The sequence below is a fragment of the Lithobates pipiens genome, unplaced genomic scaffold (assembly GCF_037356315.1).
Source record: "Lithobates pipiens isolate NorthernLeopardFrog02 unplaced genomic scaffold, aLitPip1_a1.2 Scaffold_44, whole genome shotgun sequence".
Lineage (NCBI taxonomy): Eukaryota > Metazoa > Chordata > Amphibia > Anura > Ranidae > Lithobates > Lithobates pipiens.
Window position 1 is genome coordinate 4,159,747 of NW_027507870.1, and position 13,056 is coordinate 4,172,802.

General features: G+C 48.0%; 1 protein-coding gene across 3 annotated transcripts in view; it reads left to right on the forward strand.

Moving 5' to 3' along the window:
* Positions 1–13,056, forward strand: part of LOC143956899 (uncharacterized) — a 107,478-nt gene that overhangs the window by 73,289 nt on the left and 21,133 nt on the right. For 2 of the 3 annotated variants that reach the window (XM_077467067.1, XM_077467068.1), the window contains 2 exons: positions 3,003–3,050; positions 8,259–8,376. In XM_077467067.1, coding sequence (XP_077323193.1) covers positions 3,003–3,050; positions 8,259–8,376 — 166 coding nt within the window. The remainder of the gene's footprint in view (positions 1–3,002; positions 3,051–8,258; positions 8,377–13,056) is intronic. The other variant, XM_077467069.1, reaches the window with a different exon arrangement.

Sequence of the window (13,056 nt, forward strand, 5' to 3'; positions counted from 1 at the left end):
AGACCCAATTTTTCTGCCCCTGTTTAACAGAGGCGTGTAATTAAAATTTTTGATTTAGTATTTCACAGCAGGGCCCATTCCTGTGCCTACCAAGAGTAACTGTTAGGGCTTATAGTGTTCTGGAACCACCAACATCTAAGGCCCAAATTTCTGCAGAGTATATAGGGCAGGCCATATAGTATACGGCCTGCCCTATATGTATTTCTCTCGTTCTGAAAGATTGGATTTTTCGACAACTTAGTCCGACCGTGTGTATGCAACAGTTTCGGACACAATCCGTCAGACTAAATCTGACGGACAAAATCCAACAGATTTGGTTGGCATAATCTCCGACCGTGTGTACAGGGGCTAACAGGGGTGATAACCTATGTTATCCAAAAAGCTTAAAAATGTATTTTTTGGCTGGAGTTACACTTAAAAAATGTACTTCTCCCAAATTACAAACAGATTCAATTTAAAAACAAACCTACAGTCACTATCTTGATTGTAACCCGGGGCCAGCCTGTATACTGCTGTTCAGAGTATATAGGGCCTGGGGGCCCCATGGCTTTTCTTTTTTTTATTTGGGTGCGGGGTTCCCCTTAATAACCACAAGACCCAAAGGGCCTGGTAATGGACCGGGGGGATACCCATGCCATTTTTCTCAATAATTTTCATCTATATTTCCGGAACCCGACATTACATACAGCCGCAAGCAGTTTTAAATGACTTTTTTTCCTTTAGAAATTTCATTTTGTGAAGGGACTGTTCTAAACACGGGAAACGTACCAACTTTACAGGCATACTATAGACACCCCCCCCCCCCCGGTATGATATTTAAAGGAATATTTCACTTTTATTTTTTCACTTTAAGCGTCATCACTGCTCCCGAAAAAAACGCCAGTTTTTAAAACTTTCTTTTGCATTGATACATGTCCCCTGGGGCAGGACCCGGGTTCCCAAACACTTTTTAGGACAATAACTTGCATATTAGCCTTTAAAATTCACACTTTTGATTTCTCACGTTCGAGTCCCATAGACTTTAATGGTGTTCGAATGTTAGTGCAAACTTTCCTTCTGTTAGCATGTTCTGGATGCGAACCAAACCAGGAGGTGTTCGGCTCATCCATAATGAGTGCTGCCAGCATTGCTACAGAAACTTGAAGAGGTGGGGGGTCAGCCTGTCAGTGCTCAAACCATACGCCACACACTACATCAAATTGGTCTGCATGGCTGTTGTGCCAGAAGAAAGCCTCTTCTAAAGATGATGCACAAGAAAGCCTGCAAACAGTTTGCTGAGACAAGCCAACTAAGGAAAAGTATTACTGGAACCATGTCCTGTTGTCTGATGAGACTATGATAAACTTATTTGGTTCAGATGGTGACAAGCGTGTGTGGGGGCAACCAGGTGAGGAGGACAAAGACAAGTGTGTCTTGTCTACAGTCAAGTATGGTGGTGGGGGTGTCATGGTCTGGGGCTGCCGGCACTGGGGGGCTACAGATCATTGAGGGAACCATGAATGCCAACATGCACTGTGACGTACTTAAGCCGAGCATGATCCCTTCCCTTCAGAGACTGGGCCGCAGGGCAGTATTCCAACATGATGATGAACCCAAACACACCTCCAAGACCACCACTGCCTTGCTAAAGAAGCTGAGGGTAAAGGTGATGGACTGGCCAAGCATGTCTCCAGACCTAAACCCTATTGATCATCTGTGGGACATCCTCAAATGGAAGGTGGAGGAGCGCAAGGTCTCCAACATCCACCAGCTCTGTGATGTCGTCATGGAGGAGAGGAAGAGGACTCCAGTGGCAACCTGTGAAGCTCTGGTGACCTCCATGCCCAAGAGGGTTAAGGCAGTGCTGGAAAATAATGGCGGCCACACAAAATATTGACACTTTGGGCCCAATTTGGACATTTTACTTAGGGGTGTACTCACTTTTGTTAAGGAAATTCATTAGAAGCTGTGTCTCACTGACAGTTCCCTGCACTACTCTGCTGATGTGGAGGGAGTCAAGTGCCAGCAAAAGAGACTTCACCTGCCACTGGTGGCACCCATGCCGGGGGTTGCCTATCCCTGCTCTATCCCCTGTCTGATCAATGTTTACATTTAAACAATGTTACATTGTATCTCTCTATCTCCCATCTGATCAATGTTTATAAACAATGTTACTTTGTGTCCCTCTATCTCCTGTCTGATCAATGTTTATAAACAATGTTACTTTGTATCCCTTTATCTCCTGTCTGATCAATGTTTATAAATAATGTTACTTTGTATCTCTCTATCCCCTGTCTGATCAATGTTTATAAACAATATCACTTTGTATTTCTCTGTCTCCCATCTAAAAAAAGTTTATAAACAATGTTACTTTGTATCTCTCTATTTCCCCTCTGAACAATGTTTATAAACAATTGGGGGGGGGGATTTACTAAAACTGGAAAGTACAAAATCTGGAGCAGCTGTGCATGGTAGCCAATCAGCTTCTAATATCAGCTTCTTCAATTAAGCTTTGACAATTAGCCCCTTGTTTACACTGAACACGGCTTTGAAATCATGAAACTTCCTCGGAAATCACACGATTTCAAAGCCACGACTTCGGGTGCGACTTGAAAGACATCTGTATGGCTTCATGCCCAGATGTCTATTGAAGTTACCTTCGAAATTGGCAAAAGTAGCGCAGGAACTACTTTTGCAAATCAGTGTGGCACCACAAAGGTGACGTCGCCCCTATTGGGACGGTGCCATTGCCGGAAACAGGCTACGACTTGCTATGTGATTTGATCTGTCCACTGACCATAGTTAGTAGTAGTTCCTGAATCTGGCTCTGTATGACTGTACCTCTGTACAGAAACTCAGACTGGGGGAGGCAAAGTGGGCACTTGGAGTCATTCTGACAGTTTGCTGGCAGGAGGAGCGAGCAGAGAGAAGAGCTCATTAAGAGGCGGGTCTCTGACCAAACTTGTATTACAAATGTGAATGGGGAAAAGTCAGGTCACTAACCAATGTATTCTTTCTGGCAGATGTGTCTGATTTACTGGCCGGGCTGAGAAACAACGGATATTTTACAGGTAAAGCCAACCACACATACGTAGTTCAGAGTTCTGCTTTTACAGGGACCCCCCGAGGACAGAAATATAAGACCCCCGAGGAAAGAAATATAAGACCCCCGAGGACAGAAATGTAAGGCCCCCCCCCGGGGACAGAAACATAAGACCCCCTAGGACATAAATATAAGACCCTCGAGGACAGAAATGTAAGGCCCCTGAGGACAGAAATGTAAGACCCCCGAGGACAGAAATTTAAGACCCCCGAGGACAGAAATATAAGGCACCGAGGACAGAAATGTAACCCCCCCGAGGACAGAAATGTAAGGCCCTGAGGACAGAAATGTAAGACCCCCGAGGACAGAAATGTAAGACCCCCTTCGAGGACAGAAATATAAGGCACCCGAGGACAGAAATGTAACACCCCCGAGGACAGAAATGTAAGGCCCCTGAGGACAGAAATATAAGGCCCCCGAGGACAGAAATGTAAGGCCCTCGAGGACAGCAATGTAAGGCCCCCGAGGACAGAAATGTAAGGCCCCCCCGAGGACAGAAATGTAAGGCCCCCCGAGGACAAAAGAGGTTAAATAGCATGTCTGGGGGGGTCCTGGAACCCTGCCGCCTGTGAAGTGCCCCATTTGTACGATGTACACTACCTACCACAACACCGACATTTACAAAGAAAGAATGTTGTTAAAGGGGAGTTCCGGGCCCCCCCACGAAAAAAATGCTGCTGACTTTTAATATACAAAGGCTTACCTGTCCAGGGAGCCCGCAATGTCGGCACCCCTGCCTATTTTCGGATCAGCCCTCGGGTGCTGCAGCCACCATTCTTAGTAAGGGAACCCCCGGCAGTGAAGATTTTGGCTTCACAGTCGGCTCCCTACTATGTATGCGTGAAGCTTGCTATCTTTTCTAATTGGCCCGGCGGTGGAGGAGGGGGGGCAAACTTCCAAGGAAAAGGCACTGTCTCCCGGAGGTGGGGAAGGGTTCCTGTTCCCCCCCTTGGAAGGTGCCAAATATGGCACCACAGGTTCCACGTTTTGGTGTATCATTAGACCACTTGTCGCCCGTCTATCTGGGAAAATACATCATTGTTTTGACGTTAAATGCCAGAGTTATGGCTGAAGCTAGATGCCATAACCCCGGTATTTTTTTATTTTTTCCCTATATGCCAGTCTATCCGGAAGCCGATTGCCAGTGATTCCTGGGCTTACCATATTGATCGGTGAGGCCAGAAACTGATCCAGTTCCGGCATTGGCTTGGCATAGAGATGAACGAAGGCAAGATTCTCACTGCTCATCTCTATGCCCTCGGAGGAGGAGGACCGGGAACCCATGGTATCAGTGGCGGGCCCATCCATAGAGGGCGCATGGGCACCGCCTCCCCTGTCCATGCATCTGGCCCCCTGAGCTACATATCAGTGGCCCCGGACCATGGATTCCAATGCAGCGGGGTGTTCTAATTCGCTTTAACATAGGGTGGACTCGGGACGCAGAGCATTGCACTCCGAACCCACCCAGTTGTGTGATGATAAGCAAATACATTTTCACTATTGTCACATTAAAGTTCCTCCCTGACAATCAGGAGACTGGTTTCCCGATTCACCAAAGCATCAGGCGATTCTATTGGATGCCTTAGCGCTTTGGTAGAAGAGGAGACGCGCGCCGTAGGAAGCTGGAGAGGAGCGGATAGCGGAGCTGCCGCGGCTACTGCCCCAAACTTCAGGAGAGGACACTGCAGCCCCGCCACACGAGCGGGTAAGTTCCGGACCGCACACGTGCGGGGGGGGGTGTTCTGTTTCATTTCTGTGTCAGCACTGGAAGGGGGGTGTTGTTTGATTGCCACCCCCCCAAAAGAAGAACCCACCAGCCGCCACTGCATGGTATGTACGTGAGCCATTCAGGAATTGTAGTCCTGTGCCTGCCGCTGTGAGTGCTTCCCGGTAAGTAGCCCACCCTCGCTCCAGACAATGACAGATAAAAGCCGAAGATCCTGGAGACCGCACATCAGAACAAGACCAGCTGTGTGTAGACAAGTGTCAGTCTCAGCCTGGACCCCCATCAGGCCACGCACTCAACTTGTTTCACTCCGCCCACTGGAGCTTACTCGTACTCCAGTGGGCAGAGTGAAACGCGTTGGGAATGTGGCCTGGCGGGAGGTCCAGGCTGAGACTGACACTTGTCTACACACAGCAGGTCTTGTTCTGATGTGCTGCTCCTGGGACCTTCTGTTCTTATCTGCCCTTGGAGGACCGGAGCAACATCATGACGGCACTTCCAGTTCTGGGGCTTTTTAAAAAAAAATCTTTACTTTTAAAGGTAGAGGAGAGATTTGGGGTCTTATTGACCACCAAATCTCTCTGTAAAGAGGACCTGCCATGCTGTATTGCTATCGCAGGGGATGTTTACATTTCTTGTGATAGCAATGAAAGTAACAATAAAAAAATAAAAAATGTAACCCTTTCATGACTAAGCCTATTTTTGGCATTTGGTGTTTACAAGTTCATATTTTTTGCTAGAAAATTACTTGGAACCCCCAAACATTATATATATTTTTTTAGCACAGGCTCTAGAGAATAAAACAGCGATTGTTGGAATATTTTATGTCACACGGTATTTGTGCAGCGGGGTATTAAATGCAACTTTTTGGGAAAAGGGACACTTTCATGAATTAAAGAAAAAAAAAAAACAGTAATATGAGCCCAATTTTTTTGCATAATGTGAAAGGTAATGTTACGTTGAGTAAATAGATACCAAACATGTCACACTTTATAATTGCACGCACTCGTGGAATGACGACAAACTACGGTACCTAAAAATCTCAATAGGTGACGCTTTAAATTTTTTTTACGGTTACCAGGTTAGAGTTACAGAGGAGGTCTAGTGCTAGAATTATTGCTCTCGCTCTGACGATCGCGGCGATACCTCACATGTGTGATTTGAACACCGCTTACATACGCGGACGCGACTTCCATATGCGTTTTCTTTGCTTCGCAAGCTTGCGGGGACGGCGGGCGCTTTAAAAAAAATTTTTTTTTTTCTTTTAAATGACAAAATTTTTTTTTTCAAAAAAACATTTTTTTGATCACTTTTATTGCTTTCACATGTAAACATCCCTTGTGACAGTAATAGGTGGTGACAGGTACTCTTTATGGAGGGATCGGGGGTCTAAAAGATCCCCCACCCCTCCTTTACACTTCAGTGTATTCAGATCACTGAAAACTGCGATTCTGAATACTGTATATATTTTTTTAAAACCGGCGCCATTGGCAGCCGAGTAAACGGGAAGTGACGTCATGACGTCGCTTCCGTGTTTACTATGAGGAGACTGGAATGAAGCCGCTTATGGCTTCGTTCCAGTTCCTCCCCAGGCGCCGGAGGCATCCGATCGTGAATCGGTGCTCCCGATTGAACGGGAGCCCCGGTAAGAACGGCGGGAGGCGACGGGAGGGGGGGCGTCCCCTCCCGCTCCTCCGGCATAACAGCCAAGCGGCTTTTAGCTGCATCGGTTGTTATGGCTGGATAGCCGATCGCCCGATGTGAAAAACAGTACCGGGATGATGCCTGCAGGTGCGGGCATCATCCCGGTATACCCCCGGAAGCCGGGTACGCACATCTGCGTACGCTCGGTGGGAAGGGGTTAAAAGGGTGTTCCGGCCGTAATTTTTTTGTATTTTTTAACAGTCGGCAGCTACAAACACTGTAGCTGCTGACTTCTAATAAGGACACTCACCTGTCCAGTGAGCCCGCAATGTCAGCCCCCCCCCCCAGGCTGATCCGTCCATCAGATCGGCTGCCGGCACCGCCATCTTCACGAAGGCAAACAGACAGTGGAGCCTTGCGGCTTCACTGCCCCATTTCCTACTGCGTGTGCGCGAGTCACGCGGCGCTTTGTGAAAGGCCCTGTAGTGTTCTGGGACACACATTACATTATTTCACTTTGGCGTGGAGTTGTTACATTTATAAATGTCAGTTCCCGGCCTCTTCATTCTGACGTAAACAAACACCAGGGATTTCCTTCATCTATACCAGACCCTTATCCTAGAAGAGGGTCTGGTAAAAATACATATTAGACCTTTATCTCGATGGGGGGTCTGTTATGAATTTCAAGGAGTACTCCACGCTTAGAAAATCACAAAACATTGCCTCCCCCCATCCCTAAATCATACGGGTCTCCAAACTATGGCCCTCCAGTTGTTCATGAACTACAATACCCATCATGCCTAGTCATGTCTGTGAATCCCAGAGTTTTACAATGCCTCATGGGACATGTAGTTCCGCAACAGCTGGAGGGCCGGAGATCCATGTACTAGACCACAGGTAACATAGGGCGGGTACCCTGTAAGAAGGCAAAGCTCCATATCCTCATGTGGATGAGGACAATGGCCTGTTCTCCACAAACCTGGCCCAGTCAGCCGGTGGGCTTCCTTAAATAAGGCATCCCCCAGATACCAACCCCCCACATGTGAATTAAGTAATGAGTAAAAGTATCCCTACTCTTTCACAAAAAAATTGAAATGAAGATGAATTCTTTTTGACAAGATCTTAATCAAAAAACATAAAATTTCCAAAAAATATCCCATGATGTCCCATAAATCCGTCATCACTCACATCGTCCAGTGTCAATCACAAACAATTCCCCGCCGACCGCAAAAAAACAAAATACGCCGACTGATGGACGCATCCTATCCCGTCGCTGCACTCACAGTGAATAACAGCTCTGGTCCTCAACAATAAAATGTAAGCATAGGGGCGGGGTCTATCCAGTGATGTCATATTGCAAATATGGTCATGTGGCCATATTATTTGGTCAGTGATGTCAGAGCTAACCCCGCCCCTTTGTTTACATGGCCAGGAGTTTCCAGGCCAGCAAATGATTGGGGCCTGAATATGTCACTGATTGCTGAGGATACGGCTCCGGCACATGCTGCTTCCCTAACAACCACTGACGGTGGAAGAAGGAGACTTTTATATAATGTGGCAGTAGAAAAACTGCTACTCTATACAAAGCTTATCTTCTGCCAAACAAGCTAAAAGTCTGGCGTTTTGATGAACGACTGAACCAGCAAAGAGCTATCAGAGATAGATAGTCTGTCCTATTCTATGATCTGTGGTTTTAAGAAAAGGAGAGACGGCTTACAAAATAGAAGTAAATCTTGTTGTTCTGTTAAAATGACTTTCAGAGGAACTAAACAATATTGTACCTCTGCTTTGTTCTAATTCTTTAAGGTAAGGAATACACCGAATACATCAGTCCTATCTGCGAAGAAGATGTTTATGATTCTGTTATCACTACTACTACTACTACTACTACTGATGTTCCCAATTATGAAAACAATGAAGTTAGGTGAGAAGTGGTTTTCACACTTGCATTCAAACATTTTCACAAGGCTGTTAGACCAATGAAGCTGAAAATAAGGTTGGAGAGGGCCAGGTGGGTGTCACAGGTAGGTATTAGAAGTTTTTATTCTACCACATCTTTTATTTTATTTTTATTTTACAATATCCATGACATCTTTCCTAACTTTAGGTGTCCTCTGTACTGAACATCTCCCCAAAGGATCCCCCTGTACTGAACCTCTCTTCTACACATAGTGTCCCCCTGTACTGAACCTCTCTTCTACACATAGTGTCCCACTGTACTGAGCCTCTCCTCTACACTAGGGATGAGCCGAACACCCCCCCGGTTTGGTTCGCACCAGAACTTTCGAACGGACCCCAAATTCGAACAAACTTTAGAACCCCATTGACGTCTATGGGACTCGAACGTTCAAAATTAAAAGTGCTAATTTTAACGGCTAATATGCAAGATACTGTCCTAAAAAGGGTTTGGGGACCTGACTCCTGCCCCAGGGGACATGGGTCAATGCCTAAAATGTTTTTAAAAATGGCCGTTTTGGCGGGAGCACTGATTTTAATGATGATTAAAGTGAAAAAAAAAGTGAAATATTCCTTTAAATATGGTGCCTGGGGGGTGTCTGTAGTATGCCTGTAAAGTGCCACGTGTTTCCCGTGTTTAGAACAGTCCCTGCACAAAATGACATTAAACAGAAATAACATCATTGAAAACTGCTTGCGGTTTTAATGTTATATCTGGTTCCTGCAATATGGTTGAAAATCATTGAGAAAAATGCCATGGGTAACCCTCCCTGCCCATTACCAGCCTATTTGGGTCTTGTATGCATATCAAGGGGAACCCAGTACCCATATTAAAAAAAGGAAATGCGTGTGGCCCCCAGGCCCTATATACTCAGAACAGCAGTATACAGGCGGTGCAAACAAGACAGGGACTGTGTAGGTTTGTTGTGTTAAGTTGAATCTGTTTGTAATTTTGAACTGGTACATTTTTAAAGTGTAGCTCCAGTCAAAAAAACTATTTTTAAGCTTTTTGGAAAACATAGGGAAGGGTTATCACCCCTGTATAATTTGTTTTGTCGTCCATCTTTTTTCATCTCACTTGCTGTTGTCTCCTTCCGTTTGCAAGTAGGAGATGTTTGTAAGTTGGATGTTTGAAAGTAGGGGCCTGCCCTATATGCTCTGCAGAAATGGCGAAACAAGGTGTTGGTTTTGCCACAACATTGTAAGCCCTCAAAGTGACTCTTGGTGGGCGCTGGAGCGCCCTGCTGTGAACGATTATATCAAGAATTGTAATTACATGCCATTGTTGAACAGTGGTAGAAAAATTGACCTTTGGTGGTTGTGGTGCTGGTGCCACAACACTATAAGTCCTCACAGTTACTCTGGGTGGGCACAGGAAGGGGCCCTCCTGTGAAATATTATATCAAGAATTGTAATTACATGTCCCTGTTAAACAGGGGCAGAAAAATTGGGCCTTAGAGAGGAGCTGCACCTAAAAAAAAAATATTAAAAGCCAGCAGCTACTAATATTGCAGCTGCTGACTTTTAATAATATCACACTTACCTGTCCCAGGTTCCAGCGATGTCGGCGGCAGATGACGAGCGATCGCTCGTCTCGCTGCAGCCACCGCCGCCATCCTCTGTCAGGGAATCGGGAAGTGAAGCAAGAGGGCTTCACTGCCCGATTCCCTACTGCGCATGCGCGAGTCGCGCTGCGCTGGTTCCCCGCTGTGTCTCTGGGAACTGTGTGTTTCCCAGAACACAACGGGGGGGGGGGGGGGCGGAGCCATGCAGGGGTGGGCGGGGCCATGCGGCGGTCTGGCCGGAAGTGGGTGCAGTTACCTGGATTATCCAGGTAACTGCACCCCCCTCCCCCCCGAAAGGTGCCGATTGTGGCACCGGAGGGGGGGAGGGATAATACTAGCGGAACTTCCCCTTTAGGGTGAAGAACCGCTTTAGGCACTGGTGCTGGTGCCACCACACTGCAACCTCTCCCATATACTCTTGTTTTATTGCAGGAATTAGCCCTGCTGCAAAGGATTGCATCAAAAATTGTACTTAAACACCCCTGTTAAACAGGGGCAGAAAAATTGGGCTAATAGCATCACCCAGAACCAGAAATGTTCTTCCAACATATCAGCGGAGGAGGAAGAGGATAGACAATCAACATAACAGGACAGTCATTCAGCATCAGCATAGGCAGTCTTGAAGGGATGTGATATTTCAAAAAAAATTATTCTGTTACATCAGCTTCAGGTGCTTGGTAGCTGGTGGTGATCCAAGACTGATTCATCTTGATGAAGGTCAGTCAATCAACTGATTCGGTGGACAGGCGCACCCTGTGATCGGTAACAAAGCCACCAGCAGCACTGAAGGTGCGTTCCGAAAGAACGCTGGATGCAGGACAGGCCAGTAGCTCAATTGCATACTGTGCAAGCTCTGGCCAGTGATCCATCCTCAAGACCCAGTAAGCCAGAGGATTTTCGGTGGGAAAGGTGTCCAAGTCTGACCTTGCCCCTAGGTATTCCTGCACCATGTAAATCAGACGCTGGCGATGGTTGCTGGAACCGATCATACCTTGGGGCTGCGGACTAAAAAATTGTCTGAAAGCATCAGTCAGACGGCCACCTTCTCCACCGCTCCTTCTGACCGATGCCTCAGCAACACGTTGTCCAGGACCAGGAGTTTGTGACCTCCCAGTCTCTGGGAACGCGTTGCACAGACCTTTCTGCAAGGCCTCCCGGAGATGTCTCATCCTCTGCTCCCTCTGCGATGGCAAGATAAGGTCGGCAACCTTACCCTTGTACCGTGGATCAAGGAGAGTGGCCAGCCAGTAATGGTCCCTCTCCTTGATCCGAAGAATACGAGGATCCTTCCACAGGCTTTGCAGGATCAGGGAGGCCATGCAGCGTAGGTTAGCTGAGGCATTCGGTCCGGAGTCCTCTGGGTCACTAAGGGCAACATGATCCGCAGCTACCTCCTCCCAGCCACGTACAAGTCCACGTGTTTCTTGGGACTGTAAATCATCCCTACAAGACTGCTGCTGCTGCTGCTGCTGCTGCTGCTGATGCTGAGTGCCAGCCTCCACCTCCATGCTGACACAATCATCCTCCTCCTCCTCTTCCTCCTCCTCATCCTCTTCCTGTGTGATGGGTGGCACAGCAGGAACACTGTCTGGATAAAGGGGGCCTTGAGAGGCAAGGAAGTCCTCCTCTTCCTGCCTCTGTTCTGCCTCAAGTGCCCTGTCCATTATTCCACGCAGCGTATGCTCCAGGAGGTGGACAAGAGGTACAATGTCACTGATGCATGCAGTGTCACTGCTCACCATCCTTGTGGCCTCCTCAAACGGTGACAGGACAGTGCATGCATCCCTGATCATGCCCCACTGGCGTGGTGAGAAAAAACCGAGCTCCCCTGACCCTGTCCTGGTGCCGTAGTCGCACAGGTACTCATTGATGGCCCTCTGCTGCGTGTGCAGCCGCTGCAGCATGGCCAATGTTGACTTCCACCTGGTGGGCATGTCACATATAAGGCGGTTCTTGGGCAGGTTCAACTCCTTTTGGAGCTCAGCCAGCCGAGCACAGGCATTAAATGATCGGTGGAAATGCACACAGACTTTCCTGGCCTGCTTCAGTACATCCTGTAAGCCGGGGTACCTGCCCAAGAACCGCTGCACCACCAGGTTAAGCACGTGAGCTACACAGGGCACATGGGTCAGTTGTCCCTGTCGGAGGGTGGAGAGGAGGTTGGTGCCATTGTCACAAACCACCATTCCTGGCTTAAGCTGGCGTGGCGTCAACCACCTCTCGGCCTGCCCCTGCAGAGCTGACAAAACATCCGCCCCAGTGTGGCTCCTGTCCCCCAAACAAACCAGCGTAATCCCGGCATGGCATTGTTTTGCCTACGTACTTGCGTAGCCCCTGGAACGCCTACGGAGCACCGCTGGTTCTGAGGACAGAGCACTGGAAGAGGCCATGGAGGAAGAAGAAGAGGAGGGGGTGGAGGAAAGACGTGTGTCACAACCAATAGTAGCATTTTGGAGGCGTGGTGGCGGAAACAACTTCCAACACTACTGCACCTTGTCCTGCATCCTTCCCAGCTGCCAGAAGAGTGACCCAATGGGCCGTGAAAGACAGGTAACGTCCCTGTCCATGCCTGCTGGACCATGAGTCAGCGGTAATATACACCTTACCGCTGACCGCCCTGTCCAGCGTTTGGGGACCTGCCACTGAGGAACCGCACATTGTACAAACTCACGGAAGGGGGCCGAGTCTACCAACTGAAAAGTCAGCAGTTGAAGTGCTAGCAATTTAGCCAAGCTACCATTCAACCGCTGGGCATGTGGATGGCTGAGAGTAAACTTCTTTCGCCGGTCCAGCAGCTGGGGCAGGGAAATTTGCCTGCTATAATCGGACGTGGGTGTACCGCTAGCAGAGTTCCCGGAAGCACTTGGCTTTGACACACCTAATTCTACACCTTCATTCCTCTCAGAGCAGGTTTCAGAGAGGACTGAAGGTCTAGTGGGGTTGGAGATGCCAGCTGATGAGGAGCAAGGAGAGGTCCGCTTTGTTCTTTGGTGTGGGTCTTTGAGGTACGCTTGCCAACGAGCTGCATGGCAGGTCAACATATGTCTGGTCAAGCATGTGGTGCCCAAGCGGCTGATGTTTTG